This window comes from Pristis pectinata, chromosome 5 (genome assembly GCF_009764475.1).
Source record: "Pristis pectinata isolate sPriPec2 chromosome 5, sPriPec2.1.pri, whole genome shotgun sequence".
NCBI lineage: Eukaryota > Metazoa > Chordata > Chondrichthyes > Rhinopristiformes > Pristidae > Pristis > Pristis pectinata.
In genome coordinates this window covers 5,969,364-5,995,399 of record NC_067409.1, presented here as the reverse complement: position 1 = coordinate 5,995,399, position 26,036 = coordinate 5,969,364, and the positions used below count along the sequence as shown (strand labels likewise).

Below are 26,036 nucleotides of genomic sequence, written 5' to 3'. Positions count from 1 at the left end.
TAAAGGAACTTGGATGGAGCTGAGTCACAAATCAGTTGGGGATCCACTGGACAAACCAATTGTTGGACTGAACATCACCAACAGCCTGTCCTGGTCAAATCACGTAGATGCCACGGTCAAGAAAGCTCACCAGCACCTCTACTTCCTCAGGAGGCTAAAGAAATTTGGGTTTGTCCCCTTTGACTCTCACCAACTTTTACTGATGCACCATAGAAAGCATCCTATCTGGATGTATCACGGCTTGGTACGGCAACTGCTCTGCCCAGGACCGCAAGAAGCTGCAGAGAGTCGTGGACACAGCCCAGTGCATAACAGACACCAGCCTCCCCTCCTTGGACTCTCGTTGTATTGGTGAATCAGCCGGCATAATCAAAGACCCTACCCACCCGGGTCATTCTCTCTTCTCTCCTCTTCCATCGGGTAGAAGATACAGGAGCCTGAGGGCACGGACCACCAGACTTAAGGACAGCTTCTACCCCACTGTGATAAGACTATTGAACGGTTCCCTTATACAGTGAGGTGAACTATGACCTCACGATCTACCTTGTTGTGACCTTGCACCTTATTGCACTGCACTTTCTCTGTAGCTGTGACACTTTACTCTGTACTGTTATTGTTTTTACCTGTACTACCTTAATGGACTCTGTACTAACCCAATATAACTGCACCGTGTAATGAATTGACCTGTACGATCAGTTTGTAAGACAAGCTTTTCACTGTACCTCTGTACAAGTGACAATAATAAACCAATACATACCAGAAAATTTATACTTATCAACTGTTACTGGAATGTGTATGGTCACTTCTTTTAAAAGTATGATCTAGCTGCGAGAATTAGAAGGAACAATGCGCTTTGGTCCATGATTGTTAGATGCCTCAAGATAATGGACAGATCATGCTGATGGCTGGCTGGTGGTGTCTTGGGTTGAGAGGCCTACAAGAATGATCTGAGCTGAGAGTTGGATACACAGTGAAATGCAGAAGATGTATTTCACTGTGTGTTTCGATGTACATGTGACTAATAAAGATATCTTATCTTTTATGAACCCTCCCGTAAGACATATAGACCTTCCCACATCTTTGCTCCCATAATTTACTACACCTCAGTTAAGTTTTCCCTCAGTGTTGCTAGGAAACAATCTTTCCGCACTGCTGTGATTTTCCAGTCCTGACAACATTAATGAGTCACAGAGAGATACAGCATGGAAACAGGCCCTTCGGGCCATCAATCCATGGTGACTATCAACCAACCATTTACACTAATCCCCCTCTCTCTCATCCTCCCCACACTCCCATCAACTCCCCCCAGATTCTACCCCTCACCCACACACCAGGGGGCAATTTACAGTGGCTGATGAACCCACTGACCCGCACGCCTTTGGGATGTGGGAGGAAACCGGAGCATCCGGGGGGAAGCCCATGCGGTCACGGGGAGAACGTGCAAACTGCACACAGACAGTGCCTGAGGTCGGGATCGAACCAGGGTCACTGGAGCCATGAGGCAGCGGCTCTACCAGCTCAATAGATCTGAAGCACACAGAGTCTGGAGTGGAAGAGGATGGACTTTCACCATTAGCAAGAGGTTTTTCTTTTAGAGGGAATTCACCTCATGTCCCCAGATCAATGGTTCATGCCTTTGGATCCAGTCCCACACCTTAACTACTTTGAATGAGGACATAGTTTCAATATAAGAGGGCGATCATTTAAGTTCTCACAGAAGGTGGTGAATCTCTGGGATTCTCGACCCCAGAGGGTTGTGGAGTCTCGATCATTATAGTGTTTGATAGATCGAGGAACTGAGTGCTCTGGAGACCTGGCACAGAAGAGGAGTTGAGACCTGGGGCAGATCAGCCATGATCATATGGAGTGGTGGGGCAGGCTAGAGGGGCCGAGTGGCCTCCTCCTACTCCTATTTTTCTGTGCTCTTGCTGTTGTACCCTGTACCAATAGCACTGGATGGACAGTGGCTATGCACCTTCTTCACCACCCTGTCTACCTGTGGCTCACCTTTCAGGGAACAGTGTGGCCAGATTCTGCTCTAACTCCATCTACAAGTTTGCAGATGGTACCACTGTAGTGGGCCGTATCTCAAATAACAATGATTGGAGTACAGGAAGGAGATAGAGAGCTTAGTGACAACCTTTCCCTCAATGACAGCAAAACAAAAGAGCTGGTCATTGATTTCAGGAAAAGGGGCGGTGTACATGCACCTGTCTACATCAATGGTACTGAGGTCAAGAGGGTTGAGAGCTTCAAGTTCCTAGGAGTGAACATCACCAATAGCCTGTCCTGGTCCAACCACATAGACGCCACGGTCAAGAAAGCTCACCAGCACCTCTACTGCCTCAGGAGGCTAAAGAAATTCGGCATGTCCTCTTTAACACTCACCAATTTTTAATCAATGCACCATAAAAAGCATCCTATCCGGATGCATCACGGCTTGGTACGGCAACTGCTCTGCCTGAGACTGCAAGAAACTACAGAGAGTTGTGGATACAGCCCAGCACATCACGGAAACCAGCCTCCCCTCCATGGACTCTGTCTACACTTCTCGCTGCCTCAGTAAAGCAGCCAACATAATCACAGACCCCACCCACCCGAGACATTCTCTCTTCTCCCCCCTCCCATCGGGCAGAAGATACAAAAGCCTGAAAGCACGTCCCACCAGGCTCAAGGACAGCTTCTATCCCACTGATATAAGACTATTGAACGGTCCCCTCGTACGATAAGATGGACTCTTAACCTCACAATCTTATCTCTTCATGGCTTTGCACCTTATTGTCTGCCTGCCCTGCACTTTCTCTGTAACTGTAACACCTTATCCTGTATTCTGTTATTGTTTTACCTCGATACACTGAGTAATGAACTGATCTGTACGATCGGTGTGCAAGACAAGTTTTTCACTGCACCTCGGTACAAGTGACAATGATAAACCAATTGACCTTCCGTTCCCCTGCTCCACCTAACCGTGCCACAGTTGCTGGCGGTGACGTCTCACGCCGTTATCTCATGGAACTTCCCAGAGCTAATTCAGGGAGTTATTTCTTTGTGTTGGAAACAGAAGCAGAGTTCCTGGACGGAATCTAAACAGCCTCCCTGATATTTGTTGCAGCACATTCTCAACACTCAGGGGTCATGGTTTATTGTACACTCCAGCTCGCCTGCCTTCACCCACTGGTGAAGGTGCCCCTGGGGTGATGCTGGGAGTCACCAAGTCACACAGCAGGGAAACAGGCCCTTCAGCCCAACTCATCCATGCTGACCAAGATTCCCATCTAAGCCAGTCCCATTTACCCACCTTTGGCCCATATCCCTCTAAACCTTTCCTATCCATGTACCCGTCCAAGTGTCTATCATTTGAAAGAAATGTGCAAAGTCTTTTTCCCAGGGCTGGGGAATCAAGAACCAGAGGGTGAGAGGGGAACGATTTAATAGGAACCAGAGGGGCAACGTTTTCACCCAGAGGGTGGTCCACATGTGGAATGAGCTGCCAGAGGAAGTGGTTGAGGAACTTGGACAGGGACATGGGTAAGAAAGGTTCAGAGGGATATGGGCCAAATGCAGGCAAGTGGGACTGGCTTAGAGGAAATCTGCTCAACTCCATCTACAAGTTTGCAGATGATACCACCGTTGTAGGCCGTATCTCAAACGGCGATGAGTCGGAGTACAGGAAGGAGATAGAGAGCTCAGTAACGTGGTGTCATGACAACAACCTTTCCCTCAAAGTCAGCAAAACAAGAGAGCTGGTCATTGATTTCAGGAAGGGGGGCGGTGTACATGCACCTGTCTACATCAATGGTGCTGAGGTCGAGAGGGTTGAGAGCTTCAAATTCCTAGGAGTGAACATCATCAACAACCTGTCCTGGTCCAAACACGTAAACGCCACAGCCAAGAAAGCTCACCAGTGCCTCTACTTCCTCAGGAGGCTAAAGAAATTCAGCAAGTCCCCTTTGACTCTCACCAACTTTTATCGATGCACCATAGAAAGCATCCTATCCAGATGCATCACGGCTTGGTACGGCAACTGCTCTGCCCAGGACCGCAAGAAACTGCAGAGAGTTGTGGACACAGCCCAGCGCATCACAGAAACCAGCCTCCCCTCCATGGACTCTGTCTGTACCTCTTGCTGCCTTGGTGAAGCAGACAATATTACACACACGTCTCCTTTTTCTCGCCCTGTGAAAGTTTAAAGGAGATTTACGAGGCAAGTTTGTTTACACAGAGAGTGGTAGGTCCTGGAACTCACTGCCAGGGGAGGTGTGGAAGCAGATACAGCAGTGGTGTTTAAGACGCATCCAGACAGACACCTGAACAGGCAGGAATGGAAGGATACAAACCGTGTGCAGGCAGATGTGCAGTTCAAACTGGCATTGTGGTTGGCACAGACCTTGAGGCCTGAAGGGCCTTTTCCTGTGCTGTACTGTTCAATGTATGTCTAACACAATCAAAGACCCCACCCACCCCGGACATTCTCTCTTCTCCCCCCTCCCATCAGGCAGAAGATACAAAAACCTGAAAGCACGTACCACCAGGCTCAAGGACAGCTTCTGTCCCGCTGTGATAAGACTATTGAATGGTCCCCTAGTACGATAAGATAGACTCTTGACCTCACATTTTACCTTGTTATGGCCTCGCACCTTATTGTCTGCCTGCACTGCACTTTCTCTGTAACTGTAACACTACATTCTGCATTCTGTTACTGTTTTCCCTTGTTCTACCTCAATACCCTGTTGTGGTGAAATGATCTGTATGGATGGCATGCAGAACACAGTTTTTCACTGTATCTCGGTACATGTGACAATAATAAACCAATTTACCAATCCTGCTCGGCATGGACAAGTCGGGCCGAAGGGCCTGTTTCCCTGCTGTAGGAGTCTATTTGGGCTCCAGGACTTGAGACCCAGTGACAATGAAGGAAAGTTAGAAAGGAGCAGGCCATTCTCTGCCTACCCCTCCGTTCAATAAGATCATGGCTGACTGTTTACCTCAGGACCCACTTTCCTCAACTCACCCTGTATCGCCCGATTCTCTTCATATCTGAACATTGAATTCAGTCGTGGATGTGCAGCCATGTTGGTAGGGAATCTCTGGGTGAAGGAACTTCCTCTCACCTCTGTGCTGAATCACCCCAATGTTTCCCCCCTACATTGGGGACCTTGGGGGGGAGGGTGCTGCACCGGGCGGTGTCGTGCAACCGTTTCCTGAGCCGGTTCACCAACACCCCGGGCGCCTGTCACTTCGGCGGCCGGGGAGGAGACGGTTTGTACCGCCTGTATGTGGATCAGTGCGCGAGGTTGCGGCCCCTCTTCGCCCATCTGAAGGGGCTGCTGCTCGAGATCTGGCTGTGCTTCAGCCCCCACGCTGCTGGTCTACGGTCACCCAGTGCGGTGCGGGACGGGGGAATCTCCTGGTGGGTCTTCTCCTGGGCCTGGCCAAGCTGGCCATCCATGGGTCCCAGCGTCAGGCAGCAGAGGGTTCTGGCCGGTCCGCCTGCCTGTCTTCTGGGCTTACATCCACGTACGAGTGTCCTTGGAGAGGGAGCGCGTGGTATCCGCGGGCACCCTGGGTAAATTCTGCGATCGGTGGGCCCCCAGGGGATCGTGTGTGTCGTGGACAGTGTGAACTGGATTCTGATCTGAAGTAGTGCGTTTTGCGGTAGTTTAGTGTTGTCCGATGTAGTTCTGCGTAGTTTTTCTTCATTGTATGAGTTGCTGTAGTTTTAGCATTATGTCATTTTTGTAGTGCTTTTAGTGAATAAACTTTTGTACAAACAAAAATGACCCCAATGGTTCTACACACCCCAGCCTCCCTGTATCTACATCAGAATCAATAGGAACCCTGCTCAATTCCAATGGAATAACATTTTACAAGCACTTGTACCGAGGCATAGAATGCTATGGACCTAATGTGGCCATTCTGTCTTTTTTCCCTGTGTACTACCCCGATCTAGTTATGAACGGAATAATCTGCCTGGATGGCAAACAAAAGCTTTTCACTGTATTGCTGTATGTGGCAATAATGCACCAATTGCACCGATTGGCATGGACGGTGGGACAAAGGGCCCGTTTCTGTGCTGTACAACGCTGTGAGAACATTATATTTCCTAATCAGGACACTGTGTGCCGTGGAGAGGAACCTGCAGGTGGTGGTGCGCCACTGCCAGAGCTTCTTGGTGACGCAAAAGATGTCTTTTATTTATATATTTTCCAGGATTTTTTTTGCCCATCCCTGAAGGACAATCATTGCCTCTGATCAAACATCGCCGAGGACCTTGGTTTTGAAAGGGTCAATCTCATTGTTGAGGGCTCAGTCTATTCCAGAGTTATAGTCATAGGGCCAACAGGCCCTTCGGCCCAACTGGTCCATGCTGACCAAGATTCCCATCCAAGCCAGTCCCACTTGCCCATGTTTGGCCCATGTCCCACTAAACCTTTCCCATCCGTGTACCTGTCCAAGTGCCTTTTAAATGTTGTTTCCATATACCCACCACCCTCTGGGTGAAAAAGTTGTCCCTCAGGTTTCTATTAAATTAAGGAGGGAGGGGCAAGAGAGAAAATGGTGTGAGCAGAATGGGGGCGGAGAGAGGGGGGAGAGAGAGAGGGGGGAGAGAGAGAGGGGGGGAGAGAGAGAGGGGGGAGAGAGAGGGGGGAGAGAGGGGGGGAGAGAGAGAGGGGGGGAGAGAGAGGGGGGAGAGAGAGTGGCGAGAGAGAGGGGACGAGAGAGTGGGGGGAGAGATAGAGGGAGAGAGGGAGAGAGAGGGGGGAGAGAGGGGGGGAGAGAGAGAGGGGGAGAGAGAGGGGGGGGAGAGAGGGGCGAGAGAGAGTGAGGGGGAGAGAGAGTGGGGGAAAGGGAGGGGGGGAGAGGGGGAGAGAGGGGGGGAGGGGGGGAGAGGGGGGAGAGAGGGGGGGAGAGGGGGGGAGAGGGGGGAGAGAGGGGGGGGAGAGGGGGGGAGAGGGGGGAGAGAGGGGGGGAGAGGTGGGGAGAGAGGGGGAGGGGGGGAGAGAGAGGGGGAGAGAGAGGGGGGAGAGAGGGGGGAGAGAGAGGGGGGAGAGAGAGGGGGGAGAGAGAGGGGGGAGAGAGAGGGGGGAGAGAGAGGGGGGAGAGAGAGGGGGGGGAGAGAGAGGGGGGAGAGAGAGGGGGGGAGAGGGGGGAGGGGGGAGAGGGGGGTGGGGGGGAGAGGGGGGGAGAGAGAGGGGGGAGGGGGGGAGAGATGGAGAGAGGGGGGAGAGAGGGGGAGAGAGGGGGAGATGGGGGGCGAGGGGGGAGGGACGGGGGAGGGACGAGGGGGGAGGGACGGGAGAGAGAGGGGGAGAGAGGGGGGAGAGAGGGGGAGGGGGATTGGGGGAGGGGGGGGAGAGGGGGGAGAGAGAGGGGGCGAGGGGGGAGGGACGGGGAGAGAGGGGGGAGAGAGAGGGGGGAGAGAGAGTGGGGGAGAGAGAGGGGGCAGATAGAGTGGCGAAAGAGAGGGGCAGAGAGAGGGGCGAGAGAGAGGGGGAGAGAGAGGGGGGAGAGAGAGGGGGGAGAGAGAGGGGGGAGATGAGAGGGGGGAGGGGGGGAGAGAGGGGAGAGAGAGGGGGGAGAGAGAGGGGGGAGAGAAAGGGGGGGAGACGGGGGGCGAGGGGGGAGGGACGGGGGGAGGGACGGAGAGGGACGGGGAGGGAGAGAGGGGAGAGGAGGAGGCAGGGAGGGGGGAAGGGTGGGGATTGGGGGGGAGAGAGGGAGGGAAGAGAGGGGGAGGGAGGTAGGGGGAGAGGGAGGGAAAGTGTGAGTGTTCAGATAAGAGGAAGAGAGGGAGGGGGAGACATTTCCAGTTTTTCACCACAATGATCCCCCAAAATTAAAAATAAGATAGATCTTTTTATTTATAAATGTAAATTAGCAATACAACTCTGCCAGTGATCAGTGGAACCCAGGACCCTGGAGCAGGTAACAGGTACAAGCTGGAACGGCAGCTGGCGACCTGCCTCTTGCAGACAAAACCCTGAGGCACAGAGTAACTGGGCTGCAGGGTCGAAGGAAACAAACTCGGAGGTGTCTCAGTCCCAAAGACCAACAGCCCATCCCTCAGTATCACCGGGGCTAAGTGTTGCAATCCCACACACAGCACGGTCTGGAAGCCCCTGCACCAGGACCGCAGTGGTTCGGGTGACTCATCCCCACCTTCTCAAGGGCAGATCAGGATGAGTGAGCAATGCTGGCCTGCCAAAGGATGTTGGAAACGTTACTGTGATTGGGTCGCCCAAACCTTCCACTTGTCTGGAATGCCTGTGGGGGAGTCCGAGGCGAAGGGCGAACATCTGGCTGACCCAGCACGGGGTGAACATCTGGCCTACCTGGCACAGGGGGAACATCTGGCTGACCTGGCACAGGGGGCGAACATCTGGCTGACCTGGCTTGGGGCGAACATCTGGCCTACCTGGCATGGGGTGAACATCTGGCTGACCCGGCACGGGGGGGCAAACATCTGGATGACCTGGCATAGGGTGCGAACATCTGGCTGACCTGGCACAGGGGGCGAACATCTGGCTGACCTGGCTTGGGGCGAACATCTGGCCTACCTGGCATGGGGTGAACATCTGGCTGACCCGGCACGGGGGGGGGGGGGGCAAACATCTGGATGACCTGGCATGTGGCGAAAATCTGGCCAAACTGGCACAAACATCTGGACAACCTGGCACGGGGGGTGAACATCTGGACAATCTGGCTGGGGGGGGGCGAACATCTGGACAACCTGGCACTGAGCGAACTTCTGGCCAAAACAGCATAGCAGCAGCTTCCTACAGCGTGAGGCAGGAGGGTGAGGGAAAGCTGGGCGAGTTGGAGTAGGGGTGGAGGGGGCTGAGACCAGGTGGACCACTGTTACTAGCTTGGCCAAGCAGCCGATACCAGCATGGAGGGAGTGAGGGATGGGAAGCAGAACCAATAATTGGGTTATCCCTGTTCCCCAGCCCCTCCAGTGCCGTCCATTAGTGCCAGCTGCAATTAACCTCCGACTGTTGTGGTGGCTCCCCTCCTGTCCCCAGGACTCTGCTCTGAGCCAGGCTCCTGGGTCACTTGTAGACGGCCATCCTGGGGTTCTGGTACAGGTACATGTAGGCGTCACAGAACTGGCGTTTGGCCACCCCAGCCATGTCCCGGGGGCTCTGCTTGGCCAGCTGGGCCGGCGGGGTGTTGACGTACAGCCCCACCTCGGGGCAGGCGGTCACCGTGGGGATGTTGTAGCCGCTCTCGCCACCTGAGGGTCAGAACAACTGTCAGAGCAAGAACTCCTACATCACAACCCCAGGCGCTCCACGGACAATCAAACGCTTGCAGGCGGGAGAGCATAGAACAGTACAGCACAATACAGGCCCTTCGGCCCACAATGTTGTGCCGACCTTTAAACCTCACCGAAAACTATCTAACCCCTTCCTCCCACATACCCCTCTATTTTAAATTCCTCCATATGCTTATTTAACAATCTCTTGAATTTGACCAATGTACCTGCCTCCACCACCACCCCAGGCAGCGCATTCCGTGCCCCAACCACTCTCTGGGTAAAAAACCTTCCTCTGCTATCTCCCTTGAACTTCCCACCCATTACCTTGAAGCCCTGCCCTCTTGTATTGAGCATTGGTGCCCTGGGAAAGAGGCGCTGGCTGTCCACTCTATCTATTCCTCTTAATATTTTGTACACCTCTATCATGTCTCCTCTCATTCTCCTTCTCTCCAAAGAGTAAAGCCCTAGCTCCCTCAGTCTCTCCTCATAATGCATACTCTCTAAACCAGGCAGCATCCTGGTAAATCTCCTCTGCACCCTTTCCAATGACCCCAAATCCTTCCTATAGTGAGGCAACCAGAACTGGACACAGTACTCCAAGTGTGGTCTAACCAGAGTTTTGTAGAGCTGCATCATTACCTCACGGCTCTTAAACTCGATCCCTCGACTTATGAAAGCTATCATCCCATAAGCTTTCTTAACTACCTTTCTTAACTAGCTCAGCAAGATCCCAGCCCAGTAACCCGTGAGGCACCGGGCGAACCAGGAGGGAGATGGACAGTCAAGGTTTCGGGTCGAGACCCTTTATCTGGACAGATTGGGAGGCGTTGGGGGAGCCGGTATAAAGAGATGAGGGGGAGGGGTCGGGCAAGAGCCAGCAGGCGATAGGTGGATCCGGATTGCGGGGGGGGGGGGGTGATAGGCAGGTGGAGGGGGGACGAGGAGCAGCGACAGAGGCTGGGAGGTGATGGGTGGAGGTGACAGAGGGCCGCAGACGGTGGGATCTGATAGAAGAGGGAGGTGGAGCCTGGAACCAAATAAGGGAGGTGGGGAGGGCGGAGGGGAACAGTGGGGGGGAACCCAGTGGGAGGTGGGTGTGGGTGACGGGCAGATAGAGTGGGTGGGGGAGGGGGGTGAAACAGGGTGATGGGGGCTGGGGTGGGTGTAGGGGGGACTGGGTGGATCAGGAGGAGAGAGAAAAGGAACATGCCGTCGGGTTGTGGGCGACTCAGGCGGAATGTGAACTGCTGTTCGCAGTGGAGGAGGCCGAGGACAGACAGAGCGGTGCGGGAACGGGGAGGGGAATTAAAATGTCCGGCAACCGGGAGCTCCAGACGGCCACGGCAGACGGAGCGCAGGTGATCAGAGAGCGGTCGTCCTCTCTGCGTCTGGTCTGGTGGAGAGCACTGGATGCAGCAGATAAGCTTCTGCGAGTGGTGGGAGACCAGGCTCTGGGCAAAGCTCCCACAAGGGCGAAGGGATAGTCAGACTGACATCTGACCGGTGAGAGGGTGCGTCAGGCAGTGCAGGGCTCCCTCAGCGCTGCACTGGAGGGACAGACTGGGCATGGTGAGTGGGGTTTGAACCCACAGCCAGGATCCCAGGGTAACAGGGAGCACTGTTCCCGCCCCCCCCCAATGGGAGTGGGCGAGGTGTGGTGGGTCTCCACAGAGGCAGGGGTGGCACAGAGTGGGATCAGCAGTGGGTCCGTGCCTCAGCCCAGGGTCTGGGAGAAGCAGGGTCATCCACACCTCTGCGTCCGGGAACCCATCCGGTGCCCACATCAGGTACCCCAGCGTCAGATCTGTCCCCCACCTCCCCCTCTCAACTCTGCAACCCCATTCCAGCCCCTACAACCCCTCCCCATCCCTGTCACCCCCTCCAGCCCCTACGCCCCTCCCCGTCTACGTAACACCCACCCATCCGTGTCTGTAACCCGATCCGGCCCCCACACCCCTCCCCATCTCTGTAACCCCCTCCGGCCCCTACACCCCTCCCCATCTCTGTAACCCCCTCCGGCCCCTACACCCCTCCCCATCTCTGTAACCCCTCTGGCCCCTACACCCCTCCCCATCTCTGTAACCCCCTCCGGCCCCTTCACCCCTCCCCATCTCTGTAACCCCTTACGTTCCCTCCTATCTCTGTAACCCCACTGGCCCCTACACCCCACTGTAACCCCCTCCATCCCCTATACCCATCCCTATTTCTGTAACCCACACCAGCCCCCACACCCTGAGCTCTTGGATCCCTAGAATCCCTCCCCCCCCACCATTGCCATGGCCACCAGTCCTGGCCGCCCACGCCGGGCAGAGCTCTCACCGTGCCGGTCAGCCATGCTGTCGAAGAACATCCAGTGGTCATCCTCGGGGCCGTACTTGATGAAGGACACATAGTGGCTGGTCTCGATGCACAGCACGGCAAAGAGCTGCATCCTCTCGCGAGGCACCTGCGTCCTCCTGCTCCACTCGTACTCCGCTGGACACTGGAGCGGTGTGGCTTTGTGTCTCCGCCTGGACACGTGGGCGTGAACCTGTGGGGAAGGGGAGCAGAGGACGGCGGGGGGGGTCAGCCTACTCACCACTGACCTGACTGTAACCTTATCCCTGTGTCCCCAGTAACTGTTCTCCCCTTTATTAGAACACAGAACAGTATAGCACAGGAACAGGCCCTTTGGCCCACCATGTCTGTGCTGAACATGATGCCAAATCAAACTAAATCCCTTCTGCCTGCACGTGATCCACATCCCTCCATCCCCTGTCTGGCTAACAGACTCTTAAACACCTCTATCGTCTCTGCCTCCACCACCACCCCTGGCAGCCCGATCCAGGCACCCACCACTCTCTGTGTAAAAAAGCCATTTGGACAGGTAATTGGATAGCGGCCAAACGCAGGCAAATGGGATTAGTTTAGGTAGCCACAGAAGAGTTGGGCCGAAGGGCCTGTTTCTCATGCTGTATGACTCTATCAGCCCCCCTCAGAACCCACAAGACCGGAGTCATCCTTGACCCTAAGGCACTGTGTGGGAAGAAGACTACAGTGCCGATACTTCAAAGGTCCTCCATCGGCTGGGAAGTGCTTCAGGATGTCTTGAGGGAACCAGAAGTCATGTAGAAATGGGAGGCTTCACACAAACTGTGCCTTGGGAATTGGGAGAAGGTTCAGTTTAATGTTGGAGATGAGGTCAGACCTGAGGGTTCACAGATCTACAGCAGAGCCACAGTTCCTGGACAGGAAGTTTTTCCACCAACCTCTCAGGATTGTGTCAGTTCAGGCAAAGAGATTCCTCTTGAACTTGGATTGCAGATTATAGTGAAAACATTGCACGGGCTTCTGCTCCCTGCTGCAAGCAACACGCAGGTGGAAGGGGCCTGAAAGGAAAGGGTTGGAGAGGCACATGAAGCCCACACAGCCCAGTCTGACATAAGGAGAAGAGTGTGGATAGATACAGTGGACCCACAGGTCCCTGCCAGACAGGGAATAATTTGGTAGTACACCCTCTCAGTCATTCCTGGAGACCGTCCTGCAGTAAGTCGCCATGGATGAAGGAGGCACATTCTGCAATCATTCTCTGTGTAATACTCTGCTGGGGAAATAATCCTGCTTTTATCCGTAGAAGCTGCTGCAGTTCAGAGTAACTCTTTAAATAGACACTGTGAATAAGGAGACACAAGAGATTCTGCAGATGTTGGAATCTGGAGCAACACACACAAAGTGCTGGAGGAACTCAGCAGGTCAGGCAGCGTCTATGGAAGTTCTCAGGCAGCTTGACCTGAAACGCCATCTGTTCATTTCCCTCCATAGATGGGGCAGGCAAGGTAGTGTAGCGGTTGGCGTAACACTGTTACAGCACCAGCGACCTGGGTTCAATTCCGGCCGCTGTCTGTAAGGAGTTTGTACATTCTCCGTGTCTGCGTGGGTTTCCTTCGGGTGCTCAGGTTTCCTCCCACATTCCAAAGACGTACGGGTTAGGAAGTTGTGGGCATGCTACGTTGGCGCCGGAAGTGTGGCGACACTTGTGGGCTGCCCCCAGAACACTCTACGCAAAAGATGCACTTCACTGTGTCTTTCGATGTACATGTGACTAATAAAGATCCCTTATTTTAGATGCTGCCTGACCTGCTGAGTTCCTCCAGCACTTTGTGGCTGTTGACGCTGTAAATAAACTTTATTTGCTACTTACTTTAAGTCCTGCTCTCCCCATCACTCACCATCTGTCCACCCCATCAAACTCATTTGATGATGCCCAGGGAGAAGGCAGTGACCATTCCCACTATACCTTTACAGCCTAATCATAATTAGTGGTGGACACTACTCCAGTCTCTCAGATGAGGTGCAGGTCACCCACCTGATGCCAACACATGTCACAGTATTGCTTGAGACCCGTTTTTGAAAACAGCTTGTCCCTGAAGCACTCTTCACACTCCTGAGTGGCTAGATCTCCACACAGACAGCACTCTCTGGGGCCTGTAAGGACGGGGGAAAAGGAAGAGTTAACACCGGTTCTGGTCAGTGTGGTCAAGTCAATGGGCCTGACCGCTGCTGGAAGGAATCCTCAGCTCCCCATCCAACACCACAAGGACGGGAATGGTTCGAGGACCCATTCCAGAGGCAAGTAACAAACCCCTCCTGAGGATATTTGCTTCCAGCAGAGTGCAGGGGAGGACATCTGGGCTCTCTCTTTTGATCCAATGTCATTTGTGTGTGCAAACAGGACTTGAGAACTTTCCCCCTCTAACCTTAAACCTATGCTCTCTGGTGTTTGATATTTCTACCCTATGTAAAAGACTGTCAACTCTATCTAGGCCTCTCATCTTTTCAACATCTATCAGGTCTCCTTTCAGCTTCCACCGCTCCAGAGAAAATAACCCAAGTTTGTCCAACCTCTCCTCATAGCTCATACCCTCTTAATCCAGGCAGCGTTCTGGTGAACCTCTTCTGCACCCTCTCCAAAGCCTCCACATCCTACTTGTCATGGGGTGACCAGAAGGGCTGCAGCAGTTCAAGAAAGTGGTTCAGTACCACCGTGGATTAAACAGATGCAGCCACTCCACTGATTACAGGAGTTGGAGCATTATATTGCAGTTGTCTAAGACGTTGGTGAGGCCGCACTTGGAGTACTGTGGACAGTTTTGGTTGCCCTGTTATAGAAAAGACGTGGTTAAACTGGAAAGAGTGCAGAGAAGACTTAGGAGGATGTTGCCAGGACTCGAGGGCCTGAGTTATAGGGAGAGGTTGGGCAGGCTGGGTCTTTATTCCTTGGAACGTAGGAGAATGAGGGGCGACCTTATAGAAGTGTTTAAAATTATGAGAGGCATAGATAAGGTGGATGGTAACAGTCTTTTCCCCAGGGTAGGGGAGTCCAAAACTCAGGGGCATAGGTTTAGGGTGAGGGGGGCAGATTTAAAAGGGACCTGAGGGGCAACTTTTTCACGCAGAGGGTGGTGGGTATATGGAACGAGCTGCCAGAGGAAGTGGTTGAGGCAGGTACAATAGTACCAATTAAGAAGCACTTGGATAGGTACACGGAGGGGCGGGGCTTGGAGGGATATGGGCGGAACGCAGGAAGTTGGGACTAGCTGGGTGGGCACCGTGGTCGGCATGGACTGGTTGGGTTGAAGGGCCTGCATCCGTGCTGTGATGCTCTCTGACTCCCTCGTCCCATGGAGAGAATGGGGGCAGTGAGGTGCGATGATAAATGGGGACTGGGAGGTCAGGGATGTCCCACCACAGACCATAAGACAAAGGAGCAGAATTAGGCCATTCGGCCCATCGAGTCTGCACCGCCATTCGATCATGGCTGATTTACTTTTTCCCTCTCAACCCCATTCACCTGCCTTCTCCCCGTGACATTTGATGCCCTCGCTAATCAAGAACCTATCAACCTCCGCTTTAAATACACGCAATGACGTCCTCCACAGCCGTCTGTGGCAATGAATTCCACAGATTCACCACCCTCTGGCTAAAGAAATTCCTCCTTATCTCAGTTCTAAAGGGACGTCCTTCTATCCTGAGGCTGTGCCCTCTAGTCCTAGACTCTCCCACTACTGGAAACATCCTCTCCACGTCCACTCTATCCAGGCCTTTCAATATTCGGCAGGTTTCAATGAGATTCCCCCTCATCCTTCTTAACTCCAGTGAGTACAGGCCCAGAGCCATCAAATACTCCTCACACATTAACCCTTTCATCTCCAGGATCATTCTCGTAAACCTCCTCTAGACCCTCTCCAATGCCAGCACATCCTTCCTTAGATATGGGGCCCAAAACTGCTCACAATACTCCAAAGGTGGTCTGATCAACGCTTTATAAAGCCTCAGCATTACATCCAGCCAACTGTGAGCCAACAGAACACTGAAGCAAACCTCGGTGGGGAACGGTTCAGTCTCAGTTTTGCCTTCCGGACAAGGTCCCATGTGGTAGGCTGGTCCGGAAGGGTTAGATCACACAGGATGCAGGGCGAGGTAGCCAATGGGATACAAAACTGGCTTGAGGGCAGGAGAGAGCAGGTTGTGGTGGGCACTGGAGGCCTGTGACCAGTGGTGTGCCGCAGGGATCGGCGCTGGGTCCACTGCAGTTCATCATTTATAGTAACAATATGGGTGAGAACGTAGGAGGCATGTTTAGTAAGTTTACAGATGACACCACAGTTAGTGGACAGTGGAGGAGGCCGTCTGAGATTACAGTGGGATCTTGATCAACTGGTGCCAGTGGGCCGCGGAATGGCTGATGGGAGTTTAATTCAGACGTAAGGTGTTGCATTTTGGTAAGACAAACCAAGGCAGGACTTACACAGTAAGTAGGACAGTGTTGTAGAACGGAGAGACCTGGGGGAAGGTACATAGTTCGCTGAAAGTGACGACACAGGTAGACAGGGTGGTGAAGGTGTTTGGCACACTGGCCTTCATCGGTCAGAGTACTGAGTACAGGAGTTGGGACGTCATGTTATAGCTGTACAAGTCGTTGGGAAGGCCACATTGGGGGTACTGAGTACAGTTCTGGTTGCGCTGCTATAGGAAGGAGGTCATTAAATAGTTGCAAAAAATGATCTATGAGGATGTTACCGGGACTGGAGGGGTTGGGTTATAAGGAGAGGCTGGACAGGCTGGGACCGTTTTCCCTGGAGCTGAGGGGTGACCTTATAGAGGTTTATAAAATCATGAGGGGCAGACAAGGTGAATAGCCAAAGACTTTTCCCCAGGGTAGGGGAGTCCTAAACTAGAAGGTATAGGTTTAAGGTGAGAGGGGAAAGAATTAAAGGGGGCCTGAGGGGCAACTTTTTCACCCAGAGGGTGGTCAGTATATGAAACGAGCTGCCAGAGGAAGTGCTGAGGCAGGGACAATGATGACATTTAAAAGGCATTTGGACAGGTACATGGATAGGAAAGGTTTAGAGGGACGTGGGCTAAATGCAGGCAAATGGGACGAGCACCTTGGTCAGCATGGATGAGCTGGGCCGAAGGGCCCGTTTCAGTGGCGTACAGCTCTAGGAGTCATTGTGGAAACCCCCTCCCCATGGTTGGGCCCATGTTCTGCGGGGCTTTGCTCTCTGGATGTGGCAGCAGGCTGTGAGACATGGGGTCTCCACCACGTCTGCTGAGGGGAGGTGTCCGAGACTTCCTTTAACTCAGGTCCCGTATTGTGGAGGGTCGTGGCTGTCACGTGACACCACTGCCCCCTACCTGGTCGGAAGACACACCACTGCCAATCAAGGTTTGGCTCCGCCCCACCCATCAGCGCACACCTGTAATCCATTAGGCCTTTGTAATCGATTAGTCCTTGCTGGCACCGGGCCATTGGCCTTTGTAAATTACCTGAGCTGGACCCCCCACCCTATAAAGAGTGCCACATGTGCTCAGCTGTCTCTCTTTTTGCCATGAGGAATCACCCTGCTTCACTCCAGGCCGAGTACCGTGGAACGGCGCTGGAGAAGTCGTTGGTGAGGTGTGCACTGTTAAAGGGTTGGGAGCGTTTTAGTCAGTGTCCCTAGTAGCATAGAGCCGTGCCTGTACTGAGTCAAGGGATGGCGGGTATCATATTACTTTTCCTTGATTGTATGTACCTGGTTTGTTTTGTGTGTGTGTATTTTACCCCCGTTGCAATTTTCCCACGCTTGCTATAAACCGTGCGTGTATTACTCCCGTTAGCACTTTCCCATGCTCGTCTTTTGTAAATAAATCATTTACTGCCAGACTGTGTTCAGAGTCCTTGCCTTTTGAGACCCCGAATCTGTTTCACAACAGCTCCTCACGCCCACCCTGCCTCCTGCCCACACCGGTGGAGGTGGTAATCTCGCGCTCAACAGGCATGCGAGGGGTGGGTGTGAAGGGGACAGCCTCCTGCCCACACACTGCTCCCCCACTCTCCCCCTCCCGCTTTTACCTACTGTCACTCAGCAGATCGGTGATGTCAAGTTCCAGCGAGGGAATTATCTTCTCAAACATCTTGTAACTCTTCCCGAAACGAGGCATCTGGATGATGAAGCAGGAGGGAACCTGGGGGGAGGAGGAGAGGCAAAGAGTTAAACTGAGAGGTGGGGTGGGAGGAGGAGGTACAGTGTAGGGAAGTGTACGGTCATGCACTTTGGTAGGAGGAATAAAGGCGTAGACTGTTTTCTAAACGGGGAGCGAATTCAGAAATCAGAGGTGTAAAGGGGCTTGGGAGTCCTGGTGCAGGATTCCCTAAAGTTTAACTTGCAGGTTGAGTCGGTAGTAAGGAAGGCAAATGTAATGTTAGTATTCATTTTGAGAGGACTGGAACAAAAAAACAAGGATGTAACGCTGAGGGTTTATAAGGTGTTGGTTAGACCACATGTGGAGTACTGTGAGCAGCTTTGGGCCCCATATCTAAGGAAGGATATGCTGGCATTGGATAGGGTCCAGAAGAGGTTTACAAGAATGATCCTGGGGATGAAAGGGTTAACATACAAAGAGTGTTTGATGGCTCTGGGCCTGTACTCACTGGAGTTCAGAAGGATGAGGGGGATCTCATTGAAACCTCCCGAATATTGAAAGGCCTGGATAGAGTGGACTTGGAGAGGATGTTTCCAGTACTGGGAGAGTCCAGGACCAGAGGGCACAGCCTCAGAATAGAAGGACGTCCCTTTAGAACAGAGATGAAGAGGAATTTCTTTAGTCAGAGGGTGGTGAATCTGTGGAATTCATTACCACAGACAGCTGTGGAGGACAAGTCATTGGGTGCTCTTAAAGCAGAGGTTGATAGGTTCTTGATTAGTTAAGGGGGTTAAGGGTTATGGAGAGAAGGCAGGAGAATGGGGTTGAGAGAGAAAAAAACATCAGCCATGACCAAATGTGGGGCAGACTCGATGGGCCAAACGGCCCAATTCTGCTCTGATATCCTTTGGTGGTCTTGCATCCGTGCCCTGGGATCTTGCTGTGCTGTGGTAGGCCATGAGAAACCCCACTGAGTCACACAAGAACAAGGCAAGGCCATTCAGTCCCTCAAACCTGTTCTGGGCTTCGATCATGGCTAAGCATGCAGTTTGTCTTGGGTCAGCAACCCTTCATGCTGTTGAGTCACAAGGTTCTACCTGCATTAATAGGGTGGGCGCCCTGTATTCCCACCGTGCTGTGCATCCTACATCAGCAGCAGCTCCTTGGATAACTCCCATCCCCCATCAAAGTTAATGGCAGGATTCTGGGTAGTGTGGAGGAGCAGAGGGATCTGGGGGTCCATATCCACAGATCCCTGAAAGTTGCCTCAAAGGTGGATAGGGTAGTTAAGAAAGCTTATGGGGTGTTAACATTCACAAGTCAAGGGATCGAGTTTAAGAGCCGCGAGGCAATGATGCAGCTCTATAAAACTCTGGTTAGACCACACTTAGAGTACTGTGTCCAGTTCTGGTCATCTCATTATAGGAAGGATGTGGAGGCATTGGAAAGGGCGCAGAGGAGATTTACCAGGATTCTGCCTGGTTTAGAGAGTATGGATTATGAGGAGAGACTAAGGGAGCTAGGGCTTTACTCTTTGGAGAGAAGGAGGATGAGAGGAGACATGATAGAGGTGTACAAAATATTGAGAGAAATAGAGTGGACAGCCAGCACCTCTTTCCCAAGGCACCAATGCTCAATACAAGAGGACATGGCTTTAAAGTAATGGGTGGGAAGTTCAAGGGAGATATCAGAGGGAGGTTTTTTACCCAGAGAGTGGTTGGGGCATGGAATGCGCTGCCTGGGGTGGTGGTGGAGGCAGGTACATTGGTCAAATTCAAGAGATTGTTAGATAAGCATATGGAGGAATTTAAAATAGAGGGATACGTGGGAGGAAGGGGTTAGATAGTCTTAGGTGAGGTTTAAAGGTCAGCACAACATTGTGCGCCGAAGGGCCTGTATTGTGCTGTACTGTTCTATGATAAAGTCCCTCAGGAGGGTCAAGATTTTAGGCTGTTCCATCATATCCTTTCATCATCTGTCAGACTCAATGAGATCCGGACCAAGCAGACCCAGGCTAACAGATGCCAGAAACTCTCCCCACTCCCACCTCTGTCTGTGGTCTCCTGCTCTGTCACAAGCTCAAGGAACATCACCTCATCTATCGCCTGGGCAAGCTGCATCCTTTTGGGGACACAAGAGGCTGCAGATGCTGGAATCTGGAGCAACAAACAATCTGCTGGAGGAACCCAGCGGGTCGGGCAGCATCTGTGGGGGGAAATGGTCAGTCGACGTTTTGGGTCGAGACCCTTCATCTGGACTAAAAGACAGAGGGGTGTGCTTCATAGTCCTCCTGGGCAGTCTGTAACCCGATGGCTCGAACAACTGAATTCTCCAATTTCAGGTAACCTGCTCCCCCCTCTGTCCCTTCTCTCTCCCCTCCTGATCCACCCAGTTCCTCCCCCACCCACTCTGTCTGCCCACCACCCTCCCCCCCACTGTTCCCGTCTGCTCTCCCCACCTCCCTCTCCCATCAGATCCCACTGTCTGCGGCCCTCTGCCACCTCCACCTCTCACCTCCCAGTTTCTGTCACTGTTCCTCGTCCCTCCTCCATCCGCCCATCACCCCCCCCCCCCCCCCCCCCCCCCCCCCCCCCCCCCCACCACCATCTGGATCCATCTATCACCTGCTGGCTCTTGCCCCTCACCCCTTCCCTTCACCTTTTTATCCCGGCTGTCTCTCCCTCTCTCTTTCAGTCCAGGGTCTTGACTCCGAAACGTCGACTGTCCACTTCCCTCCACAGACGCTGCCTGACCCGCTGAGTTCCTCCAGCGTCTTGTGTGTTGAACCTTTCCAGACTTTGATATCAAAATTTTCCAACTTTTGGTGACTCTCTTTTTCTGCATCATGGCTGACATATTGTAAATGGCCAGTTATCTCTAAATAACTGCTTGCTTCCTTCATTAGCACAGCCTCAACTACTGGGCATGTCCAACAGCCTCGCTATTTGCAACACATTAACTCTCCCACTTACTGATTAGTCCTGAAGAAACTATAAAACTTTACCCTCTAGCAAACTTGGCCTCACTCTTTGTCCTGTCCATCCCTCTCTCACCTTCCCTACAACTCTGGATGCATCACGGCTTGGTACGGCAACTGCTCTGCCCGGGACCGCAAGAAACTGCAGAGAGTCGTGGACCCAGCCCAGTGCGTCACGGTAACCAGCCTCCCCTCCATGGACTCTGTCTACACTTCTCGCTGCCTCGGTAAAGCATCCAACATAATCAAAGACCACACCGACCCTGGACATTCTCTCTTCTCCCCCCTCCCATCAGGCAGAAGATACAAAAGTCTGAAAGCATGTACCACCAGGCTCAAAGATAGCTTCTATCCCACTATTATAAGACTATTGAATGGTCCCCTCGTACGATAAGATGGACTCTTGACCTCACAGTCTACCTCCTTATGACCTTGCACCTTATTGTCTACCTGCACTGCACTTTCTCTGTAGCTGTGACACTTTACTCTGTACTGTTACTGTTTTTACCTGTACTACCTCAATGCACTCTGTACTAACTCAATGTAACTGCACTGTGTAATGAACTGACCTGTACGATCGGTATACAAGACAAGTTTTTCACTGTACCTTGGTACAAGTGACAATAATAAACCAATTCCAAACTCGGTTTCTCTCTTTCCCAGTTGTGACGAAACGGGAAATGTTCCCCTCTCCACGGATGCTGTCCGACCCACTGAGCATTCCCGCATTTCCCATCTTGACCACATGGCAGGATTACGGGTTAAGGGACCACTGTCTCAGCCTCTCCACCTCTCTCCTCCTCTGAGACCATCTCCCTGAGGCAGCTTTTCCTCTCCTGCACTAACAGCGGGGTGAACCTCGTTGAGAACAGTGATGGGGTCTGGAGTCACTCACCTCGGTCAGCTTGAGGTGGCTGCAGTGGAAGGAGTGTTCCACCAGCTGCTGGACAGTGGGCACCAGTAGCTCATCGTCCTCATCGATAAATATCTGGTGGCAATAGCACTCCTGGTCCTTCAGTCCTTGTGACCTGAAGCACAGAGTCAGACAGTTACTCCCACGATAGGCACTTCGACTGCAGTCTGCATCAGTGGCAGGCAACTCGCCCAGGATAGACCATTACACAAAGGAGCAGAAGCCAGCCATTCGGCCCGTTGAGTCTGCTCCGCCATTCTATCATGAGCTGATTCATTCTCCCATTTAGCCCCACTCCCCCACCTTCTCACCATAACCTTTGATGCCCTGGCGACTCAGATACCTATCAATCTCTGCCTTAAATACACCCAATGACTTTGCCTCCACAGCTGCCCGTGGCAACAAATTCCACAGATTGACCACTCTCTGGCTAAAGAAATTTCTCTGCATCTCTGTTCTGAATGGGCGCCCTTCAATCCTGAAGTCGTGCCCTCTTGCACTAGACTCCCCTACCATGGGAAACAACTTTGCCATGTCTACTCTCTCCAGGCCTTTTAACATTCGTAATGATTCTATGAGGTCCCCCCTCATTCTTCTGAACTCCAAGGAGTACAGCCCAAGAGCCGTCAAACGTTCCTCATATTAACCCCCTCATTCCTGGGATCATTCTAGTGAATCTTCTCTGAACCCTCTCCAATCCCGGCCTCTCACAAAACACTAAGGGCTCCAGGCGCACAGGAGCACCACCACCTGCAGCTTCCCCTCCGAGATGGAATCAGAGGAAAATTACAGTAAATGTTTAGAACAGTGGGACCTTGGAGTGCAGGTGCATAGTTCGCTGCAAGCGGCGTCACGGGTAGACAGGGTGGTGAAGAAGGCGTTTGGCACTCTGGTCTTCAGTCAGGGCACTGAGTATTTGAGTTGGGAAGTCATGTTGCAGTTGTATAAGACTTTGGACATTGAGCTCCTTTGCTCCGTCCACTGCAACAGCCAGGACCTCCCGGTGGCCACCCACTTCAATTCCACATCCCACTCCCGCACTGACATGTCTGTCCACTGCCTCCTCTGCTACCATGTTGAGGCCAGATGCAGGTTAGAGGAACAACACCTCACTTTCCATTTTGGGAGTCTCCAACCTGATGGCCTCAACATCGATTTCTCTAACTTCTGGTAAACCCTTCTTTTTCTCCACCCCCCTGCCCGCCCCCTTTGTCTTCCCTTATTCCTGTGGCTTCCTTCCCCCACGATGACCTGCCCATCTCCTCTCCTCCCCTCCCCCATCTGTTATTCCATGATCCACTGCCCTCTCCTACCGGATTCCTCCTCCTTCAGCCCTTTGCCTCTTCTATCACCTCTCAGCTTCTTACATCTTCTCCCCCTCCCACTACCTTCCCCCCTCACCTGAACTCACCTGTCCCCTGCCTGCGTGTGCTCCGCCCCCGCCCCCCCCCTTCTTATTCTGGCTTCTGCCCTCTTCCTTTCTGCTCCTGATGAAGGGTCTCGGCCCTAAACATTGACTGTTTATTTCCCTCCATAGATGCTGCCTGACCTGTTGGGTTCCTCCAGCACTTTGTGTATTGCCTGGAGTACTGTGTAGTTTTGGTCACTGTTATAGGAAACATGTTATTAAATTGGAAAGAGTGCAGAAGAGATTTACCAGGATGTTGCCTGGACTTGGGGGCCTGAGTTACAAGGGGAGGTTGCGTAGGTTAGGAACGTAGGAGACTGCGGGGTAACCTGATAGAGGTGTATGAGATCCTCAGGGGCATAGACAGGGTGAAGGCACACAGTCTTTTTCCCAGGGAGGGGGTGCTAAAAACAAGAGGACAGAGGTTTAAAATCAGAGGCAAGAGATTTAAAAGGGACATCAGGGGCAGTTTCTTCACGCAAAGGGTGGTGTGTATTTGGAATGAGCTGACAGAAATAGTGGCTGAGGAGGGCACATTTAAAAGCCATCTAGATAAGTCCATGGATAGGAGAGGTTTAGAGGGCTATGGGCCAAACACAGGCAGACGGGACTAGCTCGCTGGGCAACACAGTCGGCATGGACGAGTTGGGCCGAAGGACCTGTTTCCATGCTGTATTACTCTATAGTACAGAAGGATCAGTGCTGGGACCTCTGTCATTTAGGATATACTGTATATAAAAGACTTGGACGAAAACGTAGATGGGTGGGGTAGTGAGTTTAGAGATGACACAAAGATTGATGAGAGTTGTGGAGAGTGAAGATCGTCAAAGGACACAGAGGGACAGAGATCAGTTAGATATGAGGGGAGAAATGGCAGGTGGTTTAATCCGGTCAAGTGCAAGGTGTTGCACTTTGGAAGGTCAAACATAACGGGAAAGTACACAATTAATGGCAGGACCCATGACAGCGTTGAGGTACAGAAGGATATTGGGGTCCAGCTACACAGCTCCCTGACAACACAAGTGGTAAAGAAGGCATGTGGTACACTCGGCTTCATAGAGTACAAGAGTCAGGAAGTCCTGCTGCAGCTGTATAAAACTTTGGTTAGGCCGCACTTGGAGTATTGTGTGTGGTTCTGGTTGCCCCGTTACAGGAAGGGTGTGGAGGCCACCACACTCTGTGTAAAGAAAACTTACTCAGCACATCTACCTCAAACTTTCCCCTTCTCACCCTAAAGCCATGCTCTCTGGGATTTGACACTTCTACCATGGGGGAAAAAGATTCTTATCCCTCTCATAAGGCTCTCATAATCTTATAAACTTCTATCAGGTCTCTCCTCAGACTTCGCCACTCCAGAGAAAACAATCCAGGTCTGTCCAACCTCTCCTTATAGCACATGCCCTCTAATCCAGGCTGCATCCTGGTGAACCTCTTCTGCACCCTCTCCAAAGCCTCCACATCCTTCCTGTAACGGGGCGACCAGAGGGCTGCAGTGGTTCGAGAAGGCGGCTCACCACCACTGCGGACAAAACGTGCAGCGATCCCCTCATCCCGAGGATGAACTTAAGGAGATTACACCGAAGGGCCTGAACCAATCACGGACTTACTTCAGTTTCAGGAGCGGCTCCAATCCCAGAACCTGCTGCATGATGACGTTAAGAAACTCCTCCGGATCTGCAAAGCAGGATTACAGAGCTTGTTACTGTGCATGTCAAGGCCTGCCCAGGTGTCATACAGCATGGAAACAGGCCCTTCAGCCCAACTCCTCCATGCCATCCAAGATGCCCACCTAAGCTAGTTCCATTTCCCTGCGTTTGGCCCATAGTGCGCTGAATTTTCAAATAACAATGAATCTGAGTACAGGCGGGAGATAGAGAGCCTAGTGACATGGTGTCATGACAACAACCTTTCCCTCAATGTCAGCAAAACAAAAGAGCTGGTCATTGACTTCAAGGAGGGCGGTGTACACACTCCTGTTTACGTCAACGGTGCTGAGGTAGAGGAGGTTGAGAGCTTCAAGTTCCTGGGAGTGAACATCACCAATAGCCTGTCCTGGTCCAACCACGTAGATGCCACGGCCAAAAAGCTCACCAGCGATGTTGCTAATGTGCCCATCTTAACCACTATTTCTGGCAGCTCATTTCCTCCGAAGGCTAAAGAAATTCGGCCTGTCCTGTCAATCCTCACCAACTTTTATCAATGCACCATAGAAACCATCCTATCTAGATGCATCACGGCTTGGTATGGCAACTGCTCTGCTCAGGACTGCAAGAAACTGCAGAGAATTGTGGACACAGCCCAGCACATCACAGAAACCAGCCTCCCCTCTGTGGACTCTGTCTACACTTCTCGCTGCCTTGGTAAAGCAGCCGTCATAATCAAAGACCCCACCCACCCCGGACATTCTCCCTTCTCTCCCCTCCCATCGGGCAGAAGATACAAAAGCCTGAGAGCATGTTCACCAGGCTCAAGGACAGGCTTCTATCCCACTGTTATATAATGGTCTCCTGCAAGGCCACGATGAGGTAGACCTCACAATCAACCTCGTCGTGGCCCTGCACTTTCTCTGTATCTGTAACACTATCCTGCATTCTGTTATGGTTTCCCTTGTACTACCTCGACGCACTGATGTGACAAAATGATCTATATGGATGGTATGCAAACACAGTTTTTCTGCTGTACCTTGGTACATGTGACAATAATAAACCAATTTACCAGCTGCCAATGTTGGAGCCAAGGAAATCAGGGATAACAAGAGGCCACTATTGGATGAGTGTGGGGAGAAGCCATAGAAGGGTTTAAAGAAGGGTTAGAAAGCTCACAGCACCTCTACTTCCTCAGGAGGCTAAAGAAATTTGGCAGGTCCCCTTTGACACTCACCAACTTTTATTGATGCACCATAGAAAGCATCCTGTCCAGATGCAGGTAACTTGGTACGGCACCTGCCCTGCCCGGGACCACAAGGAACTGCAGAGAGTTGTATACACAGCTCAGCACATCACGGAAACCAGCCTCCCCTCCATGGACTCTG

The 26,036-nt window shown here is 52.4% G+C and overlaps 1 protein-coding gene across 2 annotated transcripts in view; it reads right to left on the bottom strand.

The window, feature by feature from the left end:
* Positions 1-7,837: 7,837 nt before the first annotated feature.
* cyldl (cylindromatosis (turban tumor syndrome), like) overlaps positions 7,838-26,036 on the bottom strand; it is a 38,966-nt gene continuing 20,767 nt past the window's right edge. The window contains exons 11-16 of one of the 2 annotated variants that reach the window (XM_052016999.1): positions 24,613-24,679; positions 21,580-21,712; positions 17,641-17,749; positions 13,605-13,723; positions 11,579-11,789; positions 7,838-9,235 (exon numbers count right to left, since the gene is read on the bottom strand). In XM_052016999.1, coding sequence (XP_051872959.1) covers positions 9,051-9,235; positions 11,579-11,789; positions 13,605-13,723; positions 17,641-17,749; positions 21,580-21,712; positions 24,613-24,679 — 824 coding nt within the window. In that variant the 3' untranslated portion in view covers positions 7,838-9,050. Of the gene's footprint in view, positions 9,236-11,578; positions 11,790-13,604; positions 13,724-17,636; positions 17,750-21,579; positions 21,713-24,612; positions 24,680-26,036 lie in introns of those variants that run through there. The other variant, XR_007956435.1, reaches the window with a different exon arrangement.